Genomic DNA, 21,056 nt, shown 5'->3' with positions numbered 1-21,056 from the left:
CCTCATACGATGGTCCCTGCCAATAGTATTTTGGAGATTTCAATGCTGCAGACCTGCAGGCACATCCCAAGCACTAAAATATCCGTTCGTTTTGATACTAGAATGAGAGATATTCCCAAATACTTGGGAGCAACGAGGAGGAGGAGTGGAACTGTTCTGTTAAGCACCAGACAGCAGAAGACTGCTTTAGGGTCATTTTATATTCTCTTTATTGAGGGGTACAAAAAATACGTATAGTTATGGAGGTCCAGAAAACATTCAGTGGGATGTTTCAGCAGAAGGTCTAGAAATGGAGACATGTAGTGGAATAGTAGAGTAATTTGGGTACCACTGAAAAGGAGCTTTTCTAGCTGATGCAGCTGATAAAAGGACTGAGGGTGAAGGCATGTAATTGACTTGGAAAGTGCAAAAGATGATAACTACAGCTTGTTTTAAACACAAAACTTCAGATTTTCTCACTAATTTTTGCAGATTCTTTCAAATAGGCAACTTTAATTCAAGTTAGCTGGAAGTGAAAACTTCTAGTTGATTAAAAAAGCATAAAATACTACAATACATTGTTTGTCTCCTTGAGAAACAGTCTGTTCATATGCTTATGAAAGTCCATACATTTATGTCCATCTTCTCGGGCAATGCATTTTGAGATGCCTTCCAAAGAATTCAGTGCTCTGTATAATGTATTCAGCTATAAGCATATGAGAAATTTGAGTCCTAGAAATGATCTTCCCACTGTGACACTCAAAAACAGGATGCAGGAGCCCCGATCCACAGCATCTTGCTGGAATCACTACATCAGACTGTCTTTTCTATATCACTGTATCCCTGTACTCCTCATTTCATTCAACATTTGACTTAAACTAGAACTTCATATTCTGTTAGAAGACAACATACTTACGGCCTGAAAGCATATCGATGTAGAAATGGCATAGATGATGCTGTCTGCATGAGGAAAATAGGGAACCTTCCCTGCTTCAATGCCTTTGAAGTATGTAGTCTATAGAAATAAACAAGAAATGCTGAACGAAACAAAATCAGCAAAGTAAAAGTAGCTTTTTACTTTTTATTTATTTTACCTTTTCAACGTAACCTGTCAACATTACTAACCTATGCTCACATATTTTTGTATATGTCCACAAATGTGACATTGATTGAGATACCTTATAGAAGTTATCCAAGATCACTAGAATAAGAGGCTATTAATGTATAGAACAGGACATAGCAACAGCTTGGGTGTTAAGAGGGTAGTATAGAACTTAAAGATAAAAAAGGGAAAATTTGCTATGTTAAATTCTTCATTTTAAAAAAGCAAAAGAACAATGCAATAACTTTTCCAACAAAGTGAATATTCACTGTTCTTAAACAGCTTGAAATCACATACTTTTCTTTCTGAGAAAACACGTAAAGTTTATTTTCCTGAGCACAGCTTGACCTTCCAAAGCAGCACACGCCTCTTTGGTCAGTTGCCCTTGGCTTGCGTGAGATGATAAAAGTAGTAAAAAAAAAAAAAAAAAAAAAAAAAAAAAGGAAAGAACACACAGCACTTTTCTTATTTCACTGCAGCCACACAATGTCTCAAAGTCCAGAGAAAACCATCAGCAATACAAGATAATATTGGGTTTTTACAACTGGTGTTCTAAAAGTCAATATGGATAACTCAGATTTGCTTTTATATAGCCAGTATGTGAACTACCTTCAGAGCTTGATCTAGGACTACAAGGAGCAAGAACAAACAGAGTATATCTTCCCTTTTTATGTTTAATTTTATGCTTAGGAAAAAAGTTCCTTCTTTTCACATTCTTTGAAATTAATTCTGCTCTGGTAATGGAGGTGGATAAATATCACTAGGGAACAAGGCCCTCAAGGTCTGCAGGAGAAAGCTTTGTGATTTGGGGACGATGCATAGCAAGAGAACAGCCTCAACTTATTCCAGTGGTGCTGTTGGGCAAACAACCATGACTAAGTCCCGATTTTATGGAAAAATCACAGTAAGAAATCAAAACCTAGTTAGCAAAGTATAATCAACATACCCAATCTCTACAAACTTTTTTTTTTCCTGGGCTCCTAATTTTAACAAGCTCATAGAAATAATTCAAGCCTGAAAAATGGTAATTAGAACAAAGTTCATTGCAAAGCTGGGAATTCAATCAGTTGAAGTATACTGACAAACAACTCCAGCTATAGACTAAAACCTAAGCTATTTTGAGTTATCTTAGATTGTTGAATGCCAAAATCAGGGAACAAAGGCAGGAAGTTAAGCTGCAGCTTTTGGCAATAAATCTGCAATTAAGGACTAGTTTTGATTTATGTTTCTGGCAGAACAGACATTCTTGGAACTTTCAGATTTAAAAAAAATCTGCAAAAGCTACAAAGCAAAGGGCTATCAGGAGATTAAAAAAATTCATGGAGAATATACATGGAGACCAGTGGATAAAGGACTTTTAAAATGAGTCACAGAAAAGAAAATAAGAAAGAAATGCGACCACAAAACGGCACTGCCTCTTGGCACACATGCACTGAAACACACCACCGCCACACAACTTTGTATTATACTGGAACTGTCTGACAAAGCCTGTGAAGTTCTTTTTCTTCTTCTGCCTTGAAAAAATAGATGAAATTAAGAACTCTGTTACGAGAGTAATATCTTACCTCTACTAATTTGGACGCCAGATACATAGAGATAGTAGTACTTTTGTAAAACATCATAGAAATTCCTGCTAGACACCCTGTAACAATTAGAAAACAAAAGTATTGTTAAGATTGTGATTTATTGTTGCTGTTGCAGTACGTCAGCTCAACAGACACTGCATAAGATTATGCTTTCTGTTGCTACAACAAAGTTTAGTGATGTTCCTGTGCTGCCCATCAAAATATGGTTCATGTCATTAAAAAAAGAGCATTTTGAAACCCTGAAATAAATCTGTAGTTCAGTGCTCAGGAGCACAGCATCAAATTTCTTCTCTCATCCCACAAGGAAGAGAGACCTTTGAGGTTCCAATATGCGATAGATGCACAAACAGCAAGGAAGGGCCTGCATCACCACACAAATTCCATGGCAAAAGGGTCCTTCTTCAGATCCAGTGTAGCCCATCCTTTCAAATGTGTATTCTGTCATGTATGGAAGAGTCAGTATTTGAACCTCACATCCCTACAGTTGGAAAATAAAGGACAAGTTCACATTTGTGCGTACAACAATATATTGTCCTTGAAGCTGACCGTAAAAACACACCATTTGATTGAATTTGCCTTACAATTTTAATTGCAACTCTTTATTTGAAGCTACTTGAAACGCCACTGTTACTTTGACACAACCTTGATTTACACAGTCCTATTTTCATCACAGAAGTCTGCAAAGGGAATGGGAGGACAGACAAGAGAAATATTTGCAGAGTCCCAACAGAGGGAATATAAACTTCTTGTCATGGACTCACCAGCTACAAGTGCATGAAGCTCATCATCTAGGTTTCGTACCCAACGCAGGAAGCAACTAGTACCCTGTAGGTGAACAGAGGGCAGGATTAGCCCTAGTTATTTCTCTTTCATAACGCACAGACTGGAAATATTCCTCTATAAACTAGTAACATAGCACACAGTATGAATTGAGTGTAGTGTGATAATACCCATAGTCCACGGTACCTGAAACATTTCAGTGTTTTAATTAACAGTTTACCGCTGCCATTTCTTTCAAAATCAGAGAGCAGACCAATCTAATTTGAATACCAATCTAATGCCAAAGCTAATCTTGAATTCATGTCATCTTCATTTGCTGTAGTTGTCTAGACCCTTTCCCACGATAAAGTCTGTTTTCAACTACACACCAAACACCCTGAGATCTTTCCATACATCCAATAAATTCTGGAACCAGGAAAACACATTAATCTAAAAAGTTAGAACTGCGTATGATTAAAAGACACAGTGAAACGCATAATAACCTGTTTGTTGACACAGGCAACAATACACAGCTGTTCAGGCCAGAATGGATGTAAGTAATTGTGGCGTAGGCTGCATTGGATAACTGCAGGTCACCAAATGATCCAGCTTGTTCCGCATCTGCCACATCCTCTGCATTGTTTTTTCAACTGTTTTGGAAATCCATACTTTGTCTCCAAATTTTATCCCTGGTAAATTTCTGTTTGCTTCTAAATGGTTCAAGATCTGCTCAGTAAGGCCCAATCCAGTTCTGATGGCACCTAGAGAACATTATTTAATTCAGTATGACAGCCTGCTGATATCTACTTTGAGATATGGATGGCGGCTTCTTAATCCATCTAATGTGTGCTTTTCATGGAATCAAAGAATGATTTATGTTGGAAGGGACCTCTGGAGATCATCTCGTCCAGCCTGAAGCAGGTCTAATTAGAACAGGTAGCTCAGGAACTTGTCCAGTTGAGTTCTGAGCATCTCCAAGGATGGAGACTACACAGCCTCATTGGGCAACCTGTTCCAATATTTGGCCACCCTCACATGAAAACATACTTCCTTGTATTTCTTTGGAATCTCCTTTATTTCAGCTTGTATCCATTGCCTTTCGTCCTATCACTGCACACCTCCAAGAGGTGTAGGTAGCTATGAAATCTCCCCTGAGCCTTTTTTCTCCAGCTTAAAACCCAGTTCTCCCAGCTTCTCCTTGCACATCGTATGACCCAGTCCTGAACCTGGTGGCCCTCAGGTGAGACCACTCTTGAAAAAGACATTAAAATTAAAAGAAGAAATGAAGTAATATCTGTGTCCAAAAATGGTCACGGTACCACAGATGTGATCTCACTAGCTATTTTATAGTGCACATTTTTAATAAAGAAATTCCTTGCAAAGCCATTGATACATTGCAATTATGACAGTCAACTTTCCTAATCAAACTCGTAAACTAATTTAAAAAAGGTAACCAGGCTACCATGGCCAACTTATTTTCTGCAAAATCACATTTGCTGACCTTAATTAACAGGAAGGGGAACACAAAATACTAATAGTACAGCTACTACAATCCTACAATGGCATTTTAGACTGCTTTTAGGGACAGGATGGACTTTTTTTAAAAGCAGTGCATAATGCAACTCCTTTGGGTTCAAAATGCATCAAGTATTTCATTTTTTTGGCTGTGGTCCAATCTTTTGGAGTGACTAGAATCTCTGCTGCCCTACATGGTTATTTCAAACTGGAAGAAAAATATAATGCAACCCAAATCTGTGTAAGTTATGGAACGCAAACAATAACAGAAAGTAGAATCATAGAATCATTTAGGTTGGAAAAGACCCTTAAGATCATCAAGTCCAACCGTTAACCTAGCACTGCCAAGTCCACAAGCACCACATCTACATGTCTTTTAAATGACTCCAGGGGTGGTGACACAACCACTTCCCTGGGCAGCCTGTTCCAATGCTTGACAACCCTTTCGGTGAAGAAATTTTTCCTAATATCCAAGCTAAACCTCGCCTGGAGCAACTTGAGGCCGTTTCCTCTTGTCCTGTCACTTGTTACTTGGGAGAAGAGACCAACACCCACCTCGCTACAACCTCCTTTCAGGTAGTTGTAGAGAGCAATAAGGTCTCCCCTGAGCCTCCTTTTCTCCAGGCTAAACAACTCCAGTTCCTTCAGCCGTCCCTCATAAGACTTGTGCTCTAGATCCTTCACCAGCTTCGTTGCCCTTCTTTAGACGCACTCCAGCACCTCAATGTCTTTCTTGTAGTGAGGGGCCCAAAACTGAACACAGTATTCGAGGTGCGGCCTCACCAGTGCTGAGTACATACTTAATAAACTACAAATAAAGGTCAGAGTATGTCACCCTCATAAAATGAGTATCTATAGAACTAAATTACACTTTGCAGTTGGAGCTTTTAAAAGACATCAAAACCATTTCAGCTTTTGCAATCTAAATACTTTTTTCTCTAATGGATCTTTTCTTAAAGTCTGAGCAAAAATTTAATTTTCAAATAAACTCTGAACAGCCCATTTGCACTTTGTCATCAAAAATTTTAAACTCTGTAACCTTACAAATTCTTGTCTCTCAATCTGACTGCAAGTCAAGTGAAATGCTGTTTTGCTTACAAATAACACTTGTTTTTTTAATTTTCAGTAATATTTACCCTGAATAATACAGAATTATCTTAACTTTGCACAACAAGTAAAGTGGCAGTTGAAAAATGACATGTGTGATTAAGAATATAAAAGTGCAAAAGCCACTTCAGCACTGCACTACGCAATATATTCTCCCTTAGGGCGTAAGCTTTGCCACATTCTCTTTTGGCATAAATAAACATAATTCGATTAATTCCAACAACGCTGTATGAACGCGTATCAGTTCGCAATCTGTCATCGTATAACAGTGTAGAAGGGTAGATTTCCAAGCGGTAAGTGCAATGTCTCCTCAGCTGCACATGATGTATGTTCTGCAATCTCCTGCTATTTAGCATCAAGGAAGAATTCCAGATATTTGAGCCAAAAAAATCTGCAAATGGCTTCTCTCTGGCAACACTGCTGCTACTGCAGTCACTACTTGTGTCTGCACTAAAATGTTTTTGTGTAACAGCAAGTCCCTTTGAAATCTGAATTCACTTTCTCTGAAGTACACCCTATCTCCTGATCTTGATACCATGCTGCAAAATCCATCTGGTTTATTCAAAAATGACAGAAAAAACACACAGAATGGAAGAGTAGTTTTCTATTTACAGTTTGATTACTGCAATACTACAGAATTTGTCAGTTACATGCTGTATCAACCAGTATCAGTAATACTACGCGGCTAGGCTTTTTAGCTCTTTGTGATATTCTCAAAAGTGAAATAAAAAACATGGCATTCGTCATTTCTGTATGTTATAAGCTTACTTTGTAGATACTGACGAAAGATCCCAGAAAAGCTCCAAGCTGGAAATTTTCCTTGTTGTAGAAGAGGGAAAGTAGCCGGGATGGTTCTGTAAACAGATGCCGGAAGGTGGATGGAATCCGAAGGCAACACTGGATCAGGTAACCAATGCTAAACATCCTAATGAAGCCCTAGAGAAAAGAAAGAAAGATTTTGTAGTAAGAAACCACAAATTCAGACAAAGGAAAAGCAAAAACATCTACAGAAGTACTTATTCTTGACATCGAGCAGTTTAAAACCCACTCTGCAGATACTATGTAAAATGCATCCCCGTCTTCATACTCAAGACCAGGGTTTTTTTCCTGATTCCCCTGTAAAATAGGAAAGGCAATAAAATCATAGACAATTGACTCTCCTTTAATTTCTATGAATATCTGAAAGGCCTCAAGGGACAAACTATATTTCTCTTCTGCTCCAAAATTCTGTCCTTTGAAATAATCCTGATGACTTCATTTCCAGGTTACTGACCCGCTTTTAACCACAAATGGGTATATAGAGGAAAGTAACGCAGTGGGAAAAAAGAGCACTTCTACACTCAGATGTCTGGAGAAAGCACTAAAGGAGGAAAAAGTCCACAAAAAATAAATTTCAGAAAGTGTGAGAATTAGAAATTGACCCTGGTGGCTTGGAACGTACTCGCATACTTTCCCTCAACCAAACTGGAGGCTGAGTGACGCCTGCAGCCAGAGAAAGGGCGAAACTGGAAGGGAGATTACGTGCAGAGGTACTGAGAAAGGATAACATGGGTTCCAATGACTTTTTCTTACTACTCCACCTCGGATACAGATCTGCTTTTTTATACCATGTCACAAAACCACACTTTTTCTTTCCAAATTCTTCTCCCCAGTTTCTTATAACTTCCTCCAAAGCTTCCTATCATTATTCTTACCCTATGGCTAAACTTCTCTAATCATTCTGAATAAAATCTATTCATTTTTGGGTTGGAAGATGCCTTGTCTGAGAACTGTCTGTGCACTCTCCATTGGCAAATAAGTCAGGCACCCAATGCTCACGATTTCTGTAGTTCATTTTTTGGAAGATACTCAGGGACACTGAGACAATTCCAGTTACAGGGACAACTGGCAGAGGGTTTGATTGAGCAACCTTTCAAACTCAGAAACTCAAAGCATTTTTGCCTCCTACAGAACTTTAAAATGCATCATAAAGCTCATAAAATTTTATTGTGGTTAAACATCCAGTAATAAACTCTTCCTGAAGCAATTACTCTCCCTGCTACTCAAGAAGTGGTTTATGAGAATCAAGTGGAAGAAAATACATTGTGTCATACGATGATCCAGTAGCTATGAATGAAAAATTTCCACTTCTTCGTCTGCTACTCTTAAAGGTATGTAAATTGTACGTACTGAACAGCTAACAACCCAGTGTTTTCTAATCGTGTAACGAAAATACCTACTGAAAGGTATGCGAGGTAGGCAGAGATGTAAATGCACTGTGAATTTTGTGTAGTTAAAATGTCAAAATTAAGATGAACATATATTCGTACGTAAAATGAAGAGATACCCTAGTGTGAAGTACATAGCCCTTGTCTTCCAAAAAAATGAGATGATTACGATACCAGGTACCATTATATAAAAAGAAAGTCCTAAAATCAGCAGTTATGAACAAAGCCCAAAACAAGAGAACAAACAACAGTATGGTATGTTTGACATTTTCACCCAGCTGTAGGAAAAGTTACTCTGATGGGGTGAGGAACATTGCATTAGGAAACACTTAAATTCCAACTGGAAACACACAAATATATCTGTGGTTTTATTTTTATGAGTAGCCTACTTAGAAGTGCTGAACTGAAGGATTAAGGCTTAGTTTTGATGTGCACCAAACAGCAATAAGTAGTGCACAAAATCTTTCTATTTAGCTGATTACATCAACCAGGTGAACCCGTATCACACTTATAGGTGTTTTTCAGAGTCACAGAAAGTATTACATCTTATAATCAATGCACAATATTGTAGTAGTTCTCTTCCGTAAAAAGACCTCAAATGATAACAGAGGTAGAAAAGAGTAGAGTATATGCAGGACACTATAATAAGCATAAGTGAGCGAAGAAAACTCTGCTAAGAGCAATTTCTCCACAGAGATTTTGAGTTAGGACTCAGATCAGCCAGAAGTAGCAGCACAGTGAAACTACAGATCTGCAAAATTCACTGAATAAATCTTTTTTTTCTTCCTTTTGAGAAGCAGATTTCTTAAAAAGTTAATAATACACTCAAGATATTGGCCATAACTCAAATTCAGAAAAGCACGTATGTTCAGTAACATACCAAAACGCAGTCAACCTGTTGCAACGTATTAGGAATTACTTAAAATAATTATTTAAAATAAATTAGTTAAGATATTTAAAATTTGTTCTGGGTATACAGTTGCCCATGTTCCTTCAAGAGACAGAATGCAGAGATTACAATCATCAGAAAATAATCTCATATTCTTTTTGGTCATCCTAGTCATTAGGTAAGTTGTGAGGGTCATCTGGTGTCATCCGCAGCATCAGCAGAAAAAATGGACAACTGGACTACTACTGCTGGCTGATGTCTCCTCATTGTAACCAACTGGAATAACAAAAGAGGAAAAATATTGTTTGACTGCTTCTGGTAGCTCTTTTCAGACATTTACAAACCCAAAGCATTTTAAGTATTCAAAATTTGAAGGGAACTCTATGAAATCAGGTGGTATGTCATTACTAAATGTTACATAAAAGCTATCACAGATTATGTCAACTAGCTAATATGCATTTAAATGTGAAGCAGGAGAAAAAGAGCATGCAATGACAATTAAAGCACAGATATGATAATGAGAAGACGAGATGTTAAAGGGTAAGGGAAAATATAGCACAGAGGGGAAATTTTGGCAATAAGCAGCTCATCAGGTCATTATCAGATTTGAAAGCTCCCTTAAGATATGGAATTACAAAAACACGCTCAAATCATGTCAGCTGACAGTTATTACTGATCGACTCCAGGAACAGCCATAGAGAGAACTGAAAATGCTTTAAGAATTTTGGATCTCTAAAAATCCAAATACATCAAAATAAATTTTTTAACTCATGTTTTAATTTTAAAAAAAGTCACATAAAAGGCAGGAAATTCAAAGATCTGGCTGCCACTTCAGTGATATTTCCCTGATTATACTACTGTAGTCAAGAATAATTTATACTAAAATACTATACAAGACTGATACAAGAATGAAGTATAGTTCAAATGCACAATTGGTTTCTCTAAACAGAGAATAGCCTTATAAAAATGTCTTTTTTAAAATTATTATTTTTAGTCAGGTCAAGACTTAGTTCAGCTGCATTATCGCTTGGGTTTTCTTCTCCTCTCATCCCCTCTCGAGGGTATATGAAATGTGAACAAAATGATGCTGAATAAACAACTGAAGAGGACAGAGACTCCTGAATATCCCCTTTTTAGTTTTCCTGTTCTTTTCATCATTAACACATCTTCCTACTCACCTAAAAAAGCATAGAGAGAGTAGTGTGGGGACAGTCTACTGTAATCTGAGGAACTCACAACCTGGAATCAGATTCAGGTCATTCCACTAGAGTGACTGAACAAGACTAACTCCTATTTCTTGGTCACCCTATTTTAAAGGCACTTCAAGCTCATTATATTCCATAACGGTCAGATCACCTCTCTCTTTACCCATGAAGTCTCACACACACAATCATTCTTCCAGCAGATTATGACAGTTTTCCATGGAGAAGAGGCATCAGTTCCATTACAAGTACTCTAACAGAAATCCTTACTTGTTTGTTCTAACTTCACTTGTAAAATAATACAGTGTTATGAGGGTACTTACAGATTTGACTGCTGAGCATGCAGCACAGAATGCATAAGGATTTTGTGTGAGATTAATAAACAAGCTCAGGAAGCAAGTCTGGACTAACAGTAGCTAAGAGCTAATTACGGTAAAATATGTCTAAGTAACGAAAGACAGCACTTGATGTAAAAGTGCAGCAGACTGAACTTAAAGCAACGCACCTATGTAAAAAGATGCACACTAGGAGATACTACCATCAGCAGAGATCTGGAAATGCAGCGTATCAACCCATAAAATCACTTCTGCTTAATTTTAATCTTTGTTTTGAATATAATATTCACTGCAGTCTTGCACATTGATTCTGAAGGCTAGACACTGGTATCTATGGAGAAAACACAAACTCTGCAAATGAAGGCACAGGGAATGTTTGCTCCTCAAAGGATGCTGACCAAACATTAGCACTCAGGAGATGGGAGACAAAGCAGGCCAGGAGGCACTGAACAGCAAACTTACTGGGCAAGGCACTGAACAAGCACAAAGCAAATGGAAAGTCTGTGGCTCCAAAGATGTTATGCCTTGAAGAAAAGAGCCCATGAATGAAACGTTAAGTGGACTGAGATAGTGGTGAGAGGTTGTAAAATTGTAATTTTAATCCACATTCTGTTAATCACATGTCATACCTACAACAAAAAAGTGACATAAGTATCCTGAACTATTCGTGAATGCTCTACTGCATATTCTCATTGTAATTCAGAACACTTAAGCACCATCTCAAATCCTATCAACTCCAGCGCAACTTACATCCATGTTACACAGTGATACGCTAATATACTGCAGTGTAAAAAGAATGTTAATACAACACAAAATGATGTTTTTAACAAACATACATGAATAAGTGTTGTGCTAGATCTCTTCTGATGCTAAATTTAAGCATAGCTCTTTTGAGATAACATTAACTGTATATAAAATGTTAATTTAAAAGTTATTTTTGAAAGTAATGTATATCAAAAGCATCTGAAGATACTCAAATCCATTTTTGCTGCTTCATATATAAAAACCGGTACATTATTAAGTGATTGAGATCTTCTGGAGTCTTACCAACTCCTAAAACAGGCATAGCAGGTGGTACCATCTGTGCCAACCCAACGCCAGCCAAAACAAATTGCTACACAGTACTCCTCTGAAAAAAAAAATGCGCTGATCACATTAATAATGGAGGATGAATTATGCCACCGGACATAATTCCTGGGCGCAGCAACTGTGACCAATCTCTCATTACCCCGAGCCCTTAAAATAAATGAACGGAGGAGCGAGCCCAGCGCCCGGCAGCAGCGTGCCAGACCCGCGCAGCTGCACGTGCGCCCGGGCTGGGCCGCCTGCCGCAGCAGCACATTCCAGGTGCTTTATTTAGGGTGGAGTCACAAGTGGGCTCAGCCGTGAAGTGCATCACATAGTTAAACAAGTTCCTTGCTTGCCAGTCCATTTTTTCCCACACGTTTTATGTTATTAATTCACTACAGCTAATCTGAAAGACCAGAGAACTTTAACCCCAACCACCACCCCGTCCTAAATTGAGAAAATCTGTTTTGAGGCTTGTCACATTTTCAACAGAAGAAGAATGAGCAACAGGCTCCTTTCTCACTTCCTAAGTATATGCTTTTTCTGACTAAAGACTTTTACCCTGTCTTTGCCAGAGTTTGTCAATCTAACTTTTTCTGCACTTACTTTAATACAATATGAGATGCAATTATCTCCATAGTGTTTACAGCATCTATGCCTTGGGCCATGTTTGCACCTGCAAAAAGCACAATGAAACACATATCAACTCATAGCTCTTTTCAGCGTCATCGACAGGAGACTTCATAAATTTTTCTTGCCTAAAAATACATAAAGTGCTATTTTCCCACCACTCATTCTCCCCATTACCCATTGAAGGGCACTGTGAACTTTTATGATGCCATAAAAGCACAATAAAAACTAACAATACTTTAGTTGTACAGCAAGAAGTGTCTGCACACTTATTTGGATCCAACCTCTTGCCATGCTACACATTCAATACAAAATTAAAGAACAAATTTTCTGCTGTGTTCAACAGGGAGAAGTGATGTGACTCTTCCCAGTTTGTCTCTGCTCCGTGGTTCTGGAAGGATATTTAACCAAGCATCCATTATCTGTGTCCTTACATCTTTCATACCATTGTAAGGTTCATTGGAGGGCAATGCAGAACATACAAATGCACAGAGATACCCTGGGAGACTTCTCTCAATTACAAGCCCTTCACTTCTGGGCTATTTCTTCTGCTGTGTAGATTTTTATGTAGCTCTTACTTCGGACTGAGAATTTGACCTTGAGCATTTAAAAGAGACTGGGTTGGGATGGTGGGACGTGTGGCTTGTACAGTTGTTAGCCCTGCATTATGTAGAATTAAAAGAAGTAATATCATACCAGGTCTGAACATTATAGTTTGCTATAGCCAAGTATTTAAGTTTTAATGCAAAATAAATTACACAATTTATATACTGTGTCAAATACCTTGGAAGTTTTGAATCGTGTACTATAAAGTCTAATGGCCATAAATCATCTGTGAGGTCAGTTTATGTAGCAAAAATTGTAATGAGAATGTGATCAGGTTACAGGCATTTAGACTCAATTATACTGAAAAGAACCATATGGAAGAGAAACCTGTGAGAGCATTAGGACTGAAAATTGAAAGTTTTCTGAATGTCTGAGTTGGGAGTTTCAAAACCTTAAAGAAAAAATGCTCTTCTCCACCCATAGTCCCTTGATCCTTGTATTTAATGAACAGTGGAAGAGCTATGAGCTATCTCTAGCAAACTGAGTAAGAGGTATTTTAGACAAAATAGGTATAAGCAACTCAGCTAAAAGAATCTGCATATGGCTGGAGCTGTCTTCTCCTCTCCTTGTAGGTCTTGTGTTGTCTAATACAGTCGTGCCTGAAAAGCCACTGCTGATTTCTCTCATATTTTTCAATTAAAAACCACAGCAAATCATAGGAAGTTACCATGTGATGTAGGTCACTTCATGTTTGTTTATTATCTGAGAAAGTAAGATAAGCCACTACTTTGAGTACATAATGCACTTGGAAGACTTGTTTCCCTGCATGTCAGCAGGTAAAGATCTGGTCACAAAAGTGCTCCTGGAGAGGTCAATGGAATTGAAGATTCATAGGTGTGGTATGAACAGACCCCTAGTCCATTTTTTATTCCATCTTCCCTGTAAATGAATGACTCCTTGTGGTACCCAATGTGCCTGAAGCGGACAAATCAAGCACAGCAGAAGTACATCATCTGAACATATTAGACTGAAAAGCTATCTGATCTCATTTCCTTAAGCTCGTACTAAAGGACAATAAATGGGATCCTGTAGACCAGGAGGGAACCTATCTTACCTGATTTTGGATGTCTAGATCTGACCTTGTGCAAAACATTTTTAGACTCGCTCTTTGCTTCGCAGTTTCCTATCTCCTGACAGTGGAGGCAGGCCATGTACTACCAATCCTGTTCTAAGGCAGTTCTCCTTTATGCAATACAGGGATGTAGGTCCCCAAAAAGATGATGTTACGGTCACTTACGGTGACCTAAGTAAGGTCTGCTGCTGTGTAATTTCCCCTCTTTAATATCACTACTAGCACCAGCACAACCATGCCATGAGCCAGTTTTGCTGAAAACTGCAGAAAAAGCAACTATCACTCTGCCACTCAGAATTGATTGAATTCCTCTCCCTTGTTAGACAACTGCACATTGCAAGTCATTGCTACGACATACAGGTCTTAATTTTTGCTTTCCTTAGAGTTCCTCATTTGTCACCGCTAACTACCCAGTAAAAATGAAATGCAAAACACTTAAATACAAAGCAAAAGTATTATAAAACATTGTCAAATACAACGTAACACAACATTAAAATGAGCTAATGATTCATTTTGTTTTGTTTTTCTTTTGTTTTCTTTTGACTCACACTTTGTCCATGAGCTTTTTTGTTAGAGCCAGTATGTTCATTGGCTGTGATATTTTTTCACAATGCTTTATCTTTCTATCTATTTTTGAAAACGCTGCTTCAGGTGAAAATGAATGAGTGGGGATTTCTTCTTTCCCTACAATGAACCTGAAAGAAAAAAAAATAGAACAAAACAACAATTATATAAATAACTCAAAGAAATACATAAAGTCCAGTATAAGTCTCTAAGTCTTTAAGACAAGCTTGAAGTTACCCACAAGTCTGCCACAGAAAACGCATCCTATACAGCTGCCAAACCTTGTATCTCCTTGAAAAGATCACTCCACTGACATATATTTAAACTTCAGATAATGGTTACAATTGCTGCCAGGAATTTTTTAAAACTAGGAACAAAAATATTACTAGGGAAGTCCATCTCTCATACAAAGGAAGAACACTAAATAAGAAAATAAAAAGGCACATGAAATATCTCAATTATGTCCAGCAAAATGGGGTTACATAAAGGTTGATAATTACTGTAATATTTTTATAAAATATCTGTTTTGTAAAATCTTCAAAATGTTTTCGCTCCCACCAAGAGCATCAACTTTGTTTTGCTTGGCTTCATCTTCAGCCGTCTTTCTTCACCCAGAAGTTGATATTGTCAATGTACCCGTTCATCTTAGGTGTAGAATTAGTGTGTATCACAGGCAACGGAGGACACAATGGCAAGACGTTTCCTAACACTCTGCACTATAATCCAAGTTACACTGTACTGTGGTAGTCTTGCTGTGGGTGATGAAGGTATAAAAACTTTGTCATTTCAGTATGTGACTGGGAACTGGTGATTTCAGAAAGCATTGTTTCTGTACATTGCCATAGCAGTGTTTCATGTCCGTATTTCTGGACTATAGACTGAATTATATAACTGTTGGCACCTTATATCAAATTCCATGGCTGTTTCATAGCTGTAAACTCTATAAAATATTTCCCACTACCAACAACAGTAAGTCTGTCTTGCTTGACTTCATCTCTTTTCTTCACCTGTGAGTTGTCACCATCCACCCACTGGGCTGTCTGAGTGGTAGACAGGTAGCAGAGTATGTAAGGGAAAGGTAAGTATAATGTGTCTTTGTACGTCTGACACAAGACACGAAGACAGGAGAACTTTGTATAACTACAACAAATGAGTGAGTAACACTAGAGGGTTCCATTGCAAAGTAAATTCTAGGAGAGCCTGGACCACGATGGCAGACACAAGGCTTAGTGGCATGTTGAGGCTATCTCAAATGAATATGCTACAAATCCATGCTTTATTTGGGTGCTGGTTACAGAACTACTGTTGTGTTCATTAAATATTTTGTAAATGCAGCAAATAAACTCCAGGTCACAACACAGCAGCCATTTGCTTCCAGGAGAATATCGGGAATTGTGAATTGCAGTTTTAGAAAGAGAAAAGATTAACGCTCCTTCAAAAAAATGCAACCGTATGTCTGCGTTTCCTTTAATAACGGTCCCAAATATGAAAAGATTCCTCTCTTGCCAGCATGGTATGCCTTCTTCAAAATATGCTGTATACCCCAAAAGTTGGAAAAGTTTTACAACAGCATTTTCCTTAGGAATACTCTTTTCATACAATGCAGCTGCCACTGTGCACGATTCCTCAAAATCTTCACTTTAAGTTACGCACTCACAGAAACTTTACTTACTTTAGTGCAGAGTATGTAAATCCTTTCAAGCCATCTTTGCACCTGAAACATAAAAACAACATTTTTTTCTACAATGGGCTGCTTGCAATATAAAGTGTTATAGAGTAAGCATTACATAGAAGGGCTGCGGATGAACACCAGCTTTTCATTAATGGAAAACAGCACATCTGTAACAACTCTGTGGCTATCCCCAACTTCACAGTTGTCACCACGGCCTTGGGACATCTCAGAAACAAAGGGTACAGCATACAAATGCCAGTGCTTCTCTCTTTTATCCAAACCAAGAGTGGAGACATTTTTAAAGGATGGTGACAGAACCACTGGGGTGACAATGGAAGATTTCATATGACAAAGAATTGTTGCTTTATGGAAAAGAAGTCATGATGAGTTTTATGAAACATAAATGTTACTGCAAGGAGAGAAAGGAGGGTTGGACCTCGATAAAACACCCACCCTCTTGTGAAAAGCTGCAGGGAATAGTTATTCTGACTATGAATGTCAGACTTTCTGACAGAACTTCTGACTGTTCTACTTTGCACACTGCTGATCTCTGCAGCTCATTACTTTAAGACGACTCTCAATCTGAAAGTCCCAGTTTTTCAGTTATATAGTGGTTGTTCTGATTCTGAGCTTGATTATACATATCCTTCCTTACAGACTATAGGGTTTGTTGTGTGAATAACGACCACAGTCAAGAGTCCATAACCGGCTGTGAAAGATTTACGTTATTGACTTTTTTCTGCCCAGGAAACAATGAAAGGAGCTGAAGCTTGCAGCTGCTACAGATTCTTCCTGGAAGAATTCTCAGTGTCATGTCGGTAGCAAAGCAAAGAGCAGATACTTGGGGTTTTTTCCCCCTTTTCTTTTTACAGAATTGCATGGGGAATACGTCATGGTAAAAATGCATTCCTGACACAATACATAAACCACAAACTAGTAACTTATCAACACTATCATTTCAAGAACACATCTACTCTAAGAGAAGACAGGACGGCAGTCGCAGAAGCTTCGTAAGCAGGAGCGGATGAACACAACCCTTTGCCTTCTGCCTGCAGAGACCAAGTTGTCCCTGGAAAGCCTGTGCCCACCCCCTCCCGAGAGCACATGACACCATCTCCCAGAAGGCACCATGCATGGTCAACACGTGCTACCGATGGCTGGATACACACGAACAGCAGGAAGAACATAACGAGATGAAAGATGTTCACAGATCAAGAAAGTCTTGCTTTGTCCTGGCAGGCAAGGGCCTGGTGTGGTGCTGGCAAGACGTCACAGCACTGAACGCTCCTGGGAAACTCTTCCCAAGGGCATGGCCTTCAACACATATGTTTCCAAGGACTTGGTTTCGTCACCATGTGCACAGTGCTAAATAAGTATCAGGCACAGTTATACGCAGCACCAGAAAATTCATCCCAAAGAGTTTCTCTTTTAAAATGACTGAACCTAAAATATTGGTCACATATGTATGTGATCTATAAGGGTTCAAGGTAAACACATGCAAATAAAATTGCTCAATGTATCTTTAATTAATATAGAACTTTGTAACCAAAGATATGTAAACATTTTACTTTTTATGATTCTTTACCTATGGAATTCAGAAGCTGAAAATTACCATAGCACTTTTACAGAAAGATGGACTGAAAGATGGATAGAAACAATTGGTGAGTGGACTTAAACAAATGAAATCAGCTTTGCCTGGAGATCACAGCGAATCACTGGCAGAACTACAAACAGAGCCCAAATGCACAGGGTTTACATATACCCGCTCGGTCCAGTATCACGAGTTTGATTTTAAACCTACAATTGACTGTAAGTTAAAAGCCCTTTGAGTTAAGGGCGTTCAACATACTATGTCTGCAAGCTGCCAGCTCAAGAATAGGGCCTTAGTTTCTACTTTTCTTTTCCAGTAAATTAAAACCATACACAAACTGAAATGTAAACATGCATGTAAGTGTTTCTGGAATAATATCAAAACAGAAAAGTAATTACAGTATGAACATAATGATGTTTTTGCCTTAATCCTTCCAATGCAACTGCACTACCAGTTGCAAGTGTTCAATTATTCCTTTATTGCACCACCAGATGTCCCTACCCAACTAGTGCTCGAACTGACCTGACCTGCCTGATGCTATCCTACAATTCATTTGCTTTGAACTGTCCTCAAAGAAATTGTCATTCAAATCCTTTCTTCACTAATATTGAAAATCAGAAGACATCTGAATCACCAAAAGAGAAAACAGCACTCCAACCCCTACTCACTACTCCAGGAAACATGAAAAAGATTTCTAATGCCTATTCTAACTACACGATTAAGGTTAATTCTATGCAATAAGTATTTGGTGTATCAGAATTTTACTAGTTATTCTTACTTTTCTTATTTTATTAGTTATTCTATATAGTTATAGAGCTACAGCTATGAATCGCCCTGCAAAATGCACCAAAGTTAAATACGTAGTTCAATATGGAAGTAATGCTAAAGATACTAATGCTAAAAATTCCATTTTTTTCCCATTAACTTCCCAATTGTTTTAATTATAACACAGTAGAAAGGTGTAATTTAAGTTCCTAAATAGAACTTAATTCATGCTGCTTGCTGTCTAAAATGTCTTGTGTAAAGTCATTATGAAAAACTAACGCGTATGTGGGAGTACTGTGTATTAAGGGTTTCAAAAACAGGATTCCTAGAGAAACAATACTTTTGATCAAGGGTAATTTGCACTGTAACTTTCCCTTCTCTGACATGGCAATTTTGCTCTTACAAATGAAGCAGCAACCAACAACAAAACCGGAAATCTAATTTTTGGCTTTACATCATGAATTCAGTATATTAAAGGTTTCAGAATACTGGTCTGGAGATTGAAATTGCCTTATTTATTCACTCACTAGGTACACAACACTGGCAGCAACAAAAAAACCCTCCACACTGACTCCAAACACGCTTCTTTTTTGGGGGGGACACACAACAAAACCCCATGCAGGGACAGCGTGGAGACATCACAAATTCAGTGACTGGCCTCAACGGTGACTGCTGAGGTACAATGCTAGCTGCACATGGCACATTTCATGAACACCTGGCTGCTAATAACTGAACTAAGACTAATGATTTGCTTCATACAGCCACTAATTGGTAATAATAATGCCACCACTAATTGGTAATAACTTTTACTCAATGCTTCACTGCTCAAGGGGTGAAAAAGTCTGCACTCTGCTGCTGACCCCCATGAGCCATTCAAGCTGCAAATGAGCACAGTAAAATACATTACGTGTGCCCAGCATTGCAGATACCCCCGAGATGGGAAAAATCTCAATAGTGTATTATAAGCTTGTTTTTAGGGTATTATTCAACCTGGAAGGTCTGAGCTAACGGGTGAGCTGTACGCCGTTAAAGGTACTGGGCATAGCTCACCTCTGCTACCATTCCCACCACCCTGGATGTCCCAAGCTGCAGGAGGGCGGCACCATTTTTTGCCCAGCGAGCAATAATTTAAAGGGCGCATAATCTAGTTACATTTTCCCATCAGAGGGGAGTTTGTCCCTAGTGCCAAGCCAGCGGCACCAGTGACTCTGCCAGCTGTCCCTGTCGGGCACTACATACCTGATCACACAGCAGAAATACTCTGCTCCATTCCAGCTTGGTTTTGGCCAGAGCCGTGGTTGGAGCTGGAGGAGCAGAAGAATCAAGGAGCCATAGCAATAAATTTGGGTTCTCCAAATTCCCCTGCTGGGACAATTTTGGCACATGAGCAAATAGGGTCGATTTTAATCATGCATATTTATAACATCAATTTAACTTACGGCCACACACATTTATTTTTTCATAAAGAAAACAGTAAAAGTGGAATAGAGCCAAGGCTTGATACTAACTATACTTCCAACAAGACATGAACTAACTCTAATTATTTATGTTTGTGTATGTAAAGAGGTGCTGTACATGAGTTTACGCTACTCTCCCTCCATCCGTGGGAAGGAGAAGTTCCAACACTGAACTGTAAGGCTGGATGCCAGCAATTATGTTTTGGGGTTCTTTATTAGTATGTCTTGTCATAACTCTTCTAAAGATTTTCTCCGTGACCAACTGATATACCCTGCGCCAGAAGCCTTCTGAGGAAACAAGTCACTTTTCACCCACGGAACTGGTAAGGAGAAAGCAGCTCACAGCAACAACATATGCCATGTTTCACAACATCCCCATATTGCTTATGTTATCCTTCAGGGTAAATTAGAAACTCCTATATGCAGAGCTGTCATTATGGCCATGTGGGAAGGAAACACTGCAAGCACAGGACATGTGTTGGCATATTACTGCAGCACATCTGCCTGTAAAGACTGGCCGGGGGGGCCATGTTTCCAAGTTAAGTTGTCTTGTTTTATGGAGAAGGGAGGATCATAGTGATGAAACGTGACTGTGTCTGAACACGCCAGCTACATCCCTTGCTATTAAGTCCCTTGCTATTAGGAATTAAAGGCTATCTACGCTCCTTTGTGAGCTGTGCTGAACTCTAGAGGATAATTCATTTTCTGTTTTAAGCTCCTTAGAGAGGTTACTATACCTTCCTCCTGTTTTTCTGTCCTTCATTCCTCATCTTCTCCCCAGTGTTAACAGTCAACAGCAACAGGCATCATTTTTCTGAGATGTCTTCTGTATCCATTTCTCTTCTTCCTTTTCCATCTCCTCTTTTGCTCTTTCTTCCTGCAAGTCAAACTCCTATTTTGTATTTCCCCCCATCTGTCCTCTAAATGTTATTCTCAAAAGCTCATTTCTT

General features: G+C 38.6%; 1 protein-coding gene across 2 annotated transcripts in view; it reads right to left on the bottom strand.

Moving 5' to 3' along the window:
* TMEM135 (transmembrane protein 135) overlaps positions 1–21,056 on the bottom strand; it is a 189,815-nt gene that overhangs the window by 4,758 nt on the left and 164,001 nt on the right. For both annotated transcript variants that reach the window (XM_050897902.1, XM_050897909.1), the window contains 7 exons: positions 16,294–16,335; positions 14,606–14,752; positions 12,356–12,425; positions 6,817–6,984; positions 3,429–3,492; positions 2,647–2,723; positions 896–994 (listed from right to left, as the gene is read on the bottom strand). In XM_050897902.1, the coding sequence (XP_050753859.1) occupies positions 896–994; positions 2,647–2,723; positions 3,429–3,492; positions 6,817–6,984; positions 12,356–12,425; positions 14,606–14,752; positions 16,294–16,335 (667 nt within the window). The remainder of the gene's footprint in view (positions 1–895; positions 995–2,646; positions 2,724–3,428; positions 3,493–6,816; positions 6,985–12,355; positions 12,426–14,605; positions 14,753–16,293; positions 16,336–21,056) is intronic.

This window comes from Gymnogyps californianus, chromosome 1, assembly GCF_018139145.2.
Source record: "Gymnogyps californianus isolate 813 chromosome 1, ASM1813914v2, whole genome shotgun sequence".
NCBI lineage: Eukaryota > Metazoa > Chordata > Aves > Accipitriformes > Cathartidae > Gymnogyps > Gymnogyps californianus.
Note: the sequence above shows the minus strand (reverse complement) of the source record. Positions and strands in the feature narration are given on the sequence as shown.